Genomic DNA, 6,314 nt, shown 5'->3' with positions numbered 1-6,314 from the left:
AGTATTTTATTTTGTTTTCCTGGCTTTGGGTTTTTTTTTTGTTGTTGTTGTTGTTATATTGTGTTTTGCTTGCTTTTGGAGGAAGGACTGAAAGTTGGGTGGGTAGAGAGGAGAGGGATGTAGAAATACTTAGGGGAGGAGAAGAATATGATCAAAGTATATTTAAAATTAAAAATTGTTTTAAATAATATAAAGTCTAATAACAAAGGGGGAGGAAAGAAAGTGTCTTTAGGGATGACATTTTGAAATCTTCAGTAAATAAGGGGCTACTCTTTTGCTTTCCTGGGAACATTCTTGCAAAGGACAGGAATGCTTTTGGCATAATGTTATTCAGTGATCACCAGGAGCCCTAAGTGATCCTGTGATGTCACAACTATAAGACTGACTGCCTTTATGATGTCGTAACTTACTTTCATCTGTGTAACACTTCTGAAGCGCCAATATAATCTGCAGAGTCCAAAGCTGTTCAGATGTGAAGTCTATGTGGGTAAAGTGTACAGGATATGGCTGAGGCACCTTCGGACATGCTGGATGTTTCCCCTAACAGTCTATCAACGGATTCCGAGACCTCTTCCGGTGACCCTTGGTGTGACAACAACACAGGTCAGAAGGACTCAGAGTTATGGGCTATTATTGAGGAAAGTGCATTCCAGGTTTTGGCTCAGCGATTCTTGATAAAGAGGCCGCCTCATACCCTCTGTGCCTCAGAGCCAGATGAAGACAGTAACTTATTTTCAATGACCTTCCCCAGAAAACTGTGGAAAATAGTGGGAAGTGACAAATTTAAGTCTATTTGGTGGGATGAGGATGGGACTTACATAGTGATCAATGAAGAGCTCTTCAAGAAGGAAGTGCTGGAAAGAAAGGCCCCCTTCAGAATATTTGAAACTGATAGCATGAAAAGTCTGGTTCGACAACTTAATCTGTATGGATTTAGGAAAATGAGACAGAACTTCCAGAGGTCTGCTTCTCTTCCAGACTTCCTGGCTGAAGAAAAAGGAATTTCTGCCTCATGTAAGTTACAGTTCTACCAGAACCCAAACTTTCTGCGAGACTGTCCCCATCTTATAGAAAGAATGAAAAGGAGAATTGGGATTAAAACAGTTTCTCGTGGAGCTGCTCCATCGCTTCCAGATTTCAAGAACAAACACTTCAGACCAGACTTGGGCAAGATGGATGACCATAGTTTGGGTGTAGCTGTCCAAACCAGTGAGAGGAATCTGTTGTCTGGCTCTAGTATTTCAAATGTATATCTGAGACAGAAGCCTTCTCTTACTCAAGGGAGTTCTGATTCGATGGATGTCATCAGAAGTGACTTTTCTCTAGCAACATCAAGTTCCTTCAGGCCACCTGAAGAAGTGCTAACACATCGCCCTGCTCCTTTAAATGATGTGTCCTCTCTTCATATGGACTCACAGAGAATCTACACTCAAGCGAATGACAGCACTGTGAATTTCATTATAACCTCTATTACCCAAAACCGCAGGGACATGTCTCACTTGTGGAATAGTTGTATTGAAATGCAGGGAGAGCCTTCCTTTCAACCTGGGTTTCCTCATTTTTCATCCAGTTCATCTACTTATTCTGACTCAAAAGCCAAAGGTGAACCCGAGTTACCAATACACAAGGAAAGAGTAGCATCTACCACGTTGGCATCGACATCAAACCATCACCCATCTTCGTGAGGCCATCAATTTAATAATTACCAACAATCTACTTGGTTCTTTATGAAGACATTCATGATAGCAGAGATTAGAATTCATGTTGACAAACACCTGGAGTGTACCTGAGATTATCATAATAGAACAATAAAACTCTATGTGCACCTTTCAAAAAAAGAGTACTGGCTGGTCTTCTAGAGCACCTGAGTTTGATTCTCAGCATCCACAGGGCAGCTAACAATTCTCTGTAATTCAGTTCCAAGGGATCCAAAACTCTTTTTTGGCTTCCATGGTCAGTACATGGATGTGGTGCACAGGCATACATGCAGGCAAAACATCCACACATATAAAATAAAATATTCCTGATTTAAAAAAAATGGATATATGTGTACAAATAAATACTGGCGAGTCTCTATACAAATATATTTGTGTATTCATATGTAGTATACATGCATATATAAATACACATATATAATGCATATTCATTTTTAAATGCCTAAAAATTACCCACTTAGCATCTTTCCCACCTTTTCATCCTCTTTTATAAGTGTACAGATGTATCATAGTTCAATTAGTGGGCACAAAGCAGTTTCTGATAGTTTTCTGTTGTAGAAAGTATTGTAATAAATGGACTTGTAGACTTGAGTTGTTTTTGTTGTTGTTGTTTGTTTTTGTTTTTTTTTTCATTTTGGCTTGGAGTGGTTTAAAGTCTTAAACTTCAAAGTTCTATTTCCCGAGAAATTCTCTTTGTCTAGGGAGAAAAAAAATTCACATCCTTTCAGGAAGAACTTGGAACTATCATATTTATACCTAAATTTTTAGGTGGCTTCCATTTTTAACCTTTCCTATATAGTAAAAGAATATAGAGCAGGGGTCATATAAAGTATGTGACTTTTCTATAAGTCACGAATTTGAAGTATTGTAGAGTGTGGTTGTGGTTCGCTATGATCGTTCTTATCTGTAATCTCCTAATCATCCGTTTTTATGAGTCCAAGGGGATATTGCCAAGCATTCTCTTGAATATTAATTGAGAAAATATTTATGAAATGTCTGTATGGTGCTGTGCAGGGTGAAAAGCTGAGTACTGTCTCCTGTGTTGCTCTGCTGGTCCTGGGGTTAGTCATGTGCCCTAAGCTAAGGTGGTTTGCAATTTTGGAAATCAGAGTTTTTATATGAAGTAAAAAAATCAAAGTCATAATTCTACTTTGATTGTTTCATGGGACTCCTGGAAGACACAGTCGCAGTGATGAATGTGAAGTAGATTGCTAAAATATAAAGAGCCATAAAATCTATAGAATAGTTATTGTTTATGGTCGGAGTATATGCTCTTAAGTGTTTGCTATTATCTTTCCCAACAGACTCAGCTGTCTGCAAAGCACGAGTAGAGTCATTGTTCCTTTGATATTTCCTCAAAGCAGCTGCTACAGAGGAATAGACATGGTGTTTATGAACTTTTTTTTTACTGAGTCACTTACAAAGGGTCTCAAACTCAAACTTATACAGAGAAGGCACAGAGACCGTAAATAAGACCATGGCAAGACATTGCCGCTAAACTAGAGAATGAATTTCAAGCCCAAAGATGTTCAAGCTCTAAAAATCAAACTGGAAAACATCACTGTAAACAAACAGTGGGAATGGGTTGCATTTAGCAGTCTAGGTACTCCTTGTGATGTGGGCTTTATACCAGGGCTCTGTTTGGGAATGGAACATCCTTCTCCATATACTGGATAATTTTCACAATGTGAATATTCACAAATAGAGTAAAATCTCCATTATAATAGCCCCTAAACACAAGAATAATAGCAACAATGCCCATGATATATATATTAAGCCAAACGTATAAGATTCTAGGTTACATGTTTACTAGTGAATTTATATTCATGTGACTCACATACTACAGCCAGTGTGTTTATTGGTGAAATATAGAGCAAGATCTACTCTTACAGCTGGTTTCAGACATGCCCCTTGTAAATGCTTTATCATGCGGTACATGTTTTTTTCAAGAGCACTGCAGGGTCAGATGTTATTGTGTTGTTACTTTTTACAGAAAATTTATTTTTAATTAATATTTGAGGTGGGATCTTACTATGTAGGTCTGGGTGCCCTGCAATATCAGTTGTGCCTGTATATCAGTTGGGACCCCAACACCCAGAAATCTGCCTTCCGGGGCTGGGATTATAGGCATATGCCTTTGCTCCAGTTAGCTTCTTAGTCACTTTCCTTAGTACATACTATCAAGCACACTTGGTCAGCATGTATATTTTGCCTGGCTCTAGAATATTCAGAGCCAAGTTTGTCACTGACTTCTAGAAGAGTAGAAATATTTTCTGTCAGAGAGAAAACGCTATACCTGAGCGTTTTTACAGCCATGCCCTGCTCACATTAAAATCAACGACAACAACAATGTTGCTCCCTGTGGCAACTTGGTTAGCTGGATAATATGTTTGCACACTTTCTACCAGTCCTGCATATTTGACACTTCGACAACTAGGAGTGAATGAGGATCGGGAGGGAAATAATGAATGGATTCAGCCCTCATTTGCATTGATTCAAAAGGTAATTTTTGCATTTTTTCAGAGACTGAGAGCTGTCATTTGGAGAAATTGTTCAAGGATAAAGATATCCCACCAGGCAAAGGAGGAGCTGATGCTTCTGAGACATCTCCTCAGTCTCCAGTGTGCAGGAGGACTGGAGGAGGCAGAAGGTTTCAATGTCTGGGTGGGTTCTCACAGTAAGAGCCTGGCACTCCTGCTCCATGATCAGCGGTGAGCAGGACTCTCCCAGGAGCAGGTGCTCCAAGTGTCATTTTGTTGTCCTTGAAACATTTTGGATGACAGTAGGAAGGAATCACTCCTGAGGGGATGGTTTGCATCTGATACTTTTCTGTTTCCTGGGGTTCTGGTTTGGATGTTACTTTCAAAGTTCTAGCCATGGAAAAATGTGATTTCTTTTTGTTTTCAGGAAAATAAACACTAACCAGTACTATAAACAGTAACAATACTAACTCAGGTGTGGCTTAGGTACACCAAAATGGGAGATGAAGACGGGTTTCTAGAAATCCAAAGCTCTTACATTTCCTAAGAGGGAGAGTTTTGAAACTCTGACACTGATTCCTTTCCCCTTTACTGTTTGATAGCAAGCCCATGGCTTCATGATTATAGATAAACTCTGCCACTGAGGTACACATAAAAAGCCCAGACTCTGGCATTCTTTATTTTTGTTCGTTTTGGTTTTGTTTTTTGTTTGTTTTCAGAGTCAATTAATATTTATTGATTATCCAATACATACCAAGCATTGACCAGCATTTGTAATATCTCATGGAACTTTGAAGCAACCTATAAAGAGAAAATTAATATCCTTGGGTCTTAAAAATGAAGAATTAAGAAAGATAACTTGCGATTCCATTCCACAGTTCGCCACATCCAAATCCCGTGGGGAAGAGAGCTAAACACACAGGAGTGCAGACATTCTGAGACCACAGGACTGCCACCTCTGCACACCTCTGCCCACATCCCTGGTCCAAGGGTAAACTGCACAGTACCTCTGGACATAGGGATATAGGAACAGACAGCTGTCAGTAACTGCAGTTCTGGTCTGCGCCCAGAACCAACTGAACCGGCCAAGCAGCTCCCTGCACCCAAATTCCGTCGGGGAGAGAGCTGGACCCTCAAAGGTGTGGATACACTTGAGAAGTCAGAGGAGACTTCCCTCTGCCCACAGTCCAGACCCAAGAGGGAATCACATAATGTCAAATGTGCCCCCTGGGTGCAAGGACGTAGGAGTAATCAGAGACAGGACCCTTTGATTCATGCCCATGCCTACAGCTGGAAGACAGTCTCCAGGAGCGATGCCACACCTGAAATCAGGGCACCTGTTCTCAGGAAAGGTTGAAAGAAAACAGGAAAACAGTTCTACAGTGCTGATACAGAGGCCTATAGCAGGGTCAAGTCACTCTCAGAAACAGCAAGACAAACAAACACCAGAGACAACCCAATGGCTAGAGGCAAGCACTGGAACCTAAGCAACAGAAACCAAGACGACTTGGCATCATCAGAGCCCAGTTCTCTCACCAAAGAAAATACTAGATATCCAAACACACCAGAAAAGCAAGATTTAGATTTAAAATCACATTTTTTGATAATGATGGAGGACTTTAAGAAGGACATAAAGAACTCCCTTAAAGAAATGTAGGAAAATACAAGTAAACAAGTAGACGCCCTTAGAGAGGAAACACAAAAATCCCTGAAAGAATTACAGGACAACACAACCAAACAGGTGAACCAATTGAAAATGGAAATAGAAACAATAAAGAAAGCACAAAGAGAGACAACCCTGGATATAGAAAACCTAAGGAAGAGACAAGGAGCTGCACATACAAGCACACCAACAGAATATAAGAGATAGAAGAGAGAATTTCAGAGGCAGAAGATAACATAGAAAACATTGACACAACTGTCAAAGATAATGTGAAACACAAAAGACTCCTAGCCCAAAATGTACAGGAAATCTAGTACAATGAGAAGATCAAACTTAAGGATAATAGGCATAGAAGACTCCAAACTTAAAGGGCTAGTAAATATATTCAACAAAATAGTAGAAGAAAACTTCTACCTAACCCAAAGAAAGAGATGCCCATAACTATACAAGAAGCCT

The 6,314-nt window shown here is 39.8% G+C and overlaps 1 protein-coding gene across 1 annotated transcript; it reads left to right on the top strand.

Annotated features, from left to right (window-relative positions):
• The first annotated feature begins 424 nt into the window (after positions 1-424).
• On the top strand, positions 425-1,838 carry Hsfy2 (heat shock transcription factor, Y linked 2). The gene has a single exon (NM_001012132.1). The coding sequence runs from the start codon at positions 504-506 to the stop codon at positions 1,683-1,685; it is 1,182 nt and encodes a 393-aa protein (NP_001012132.1). The 5' UTR covers positions 425-503; the 3' UTR covers positions 1,686-1,838.
• The last annotated feature ends 4,476 nt before the right edge of the window (positions 1,839-6,314 follow it).

This window comes from Rattus norvegicus, chromosome 9, assembly GCF_036323735.1.
Source record: "Rattus norvegicus strain BN/NHsdMcwi chromosome 9, GRCr8, whole genome shotgun sequence".
NCBI lineage: Eukaryota > Metazoa > Chordata > Mammalia > Rodentia > Muridae > Rattus > Rattus norvegicus.
Note: the sequence above shows the minus strand (reverse complement) of the source record. Positions and strands in the feature narration are given on the sequence as shown.

What these genes read in the sequence shown, in the direction of transcription:
- Hsfy2 (NM_001012132.1), top strand. Translation starts at nt 504, where the DNA reads ATGGCTGAGGCACCTTCGGACATGCTGGATGTTTCCCCTAACAGTCTA.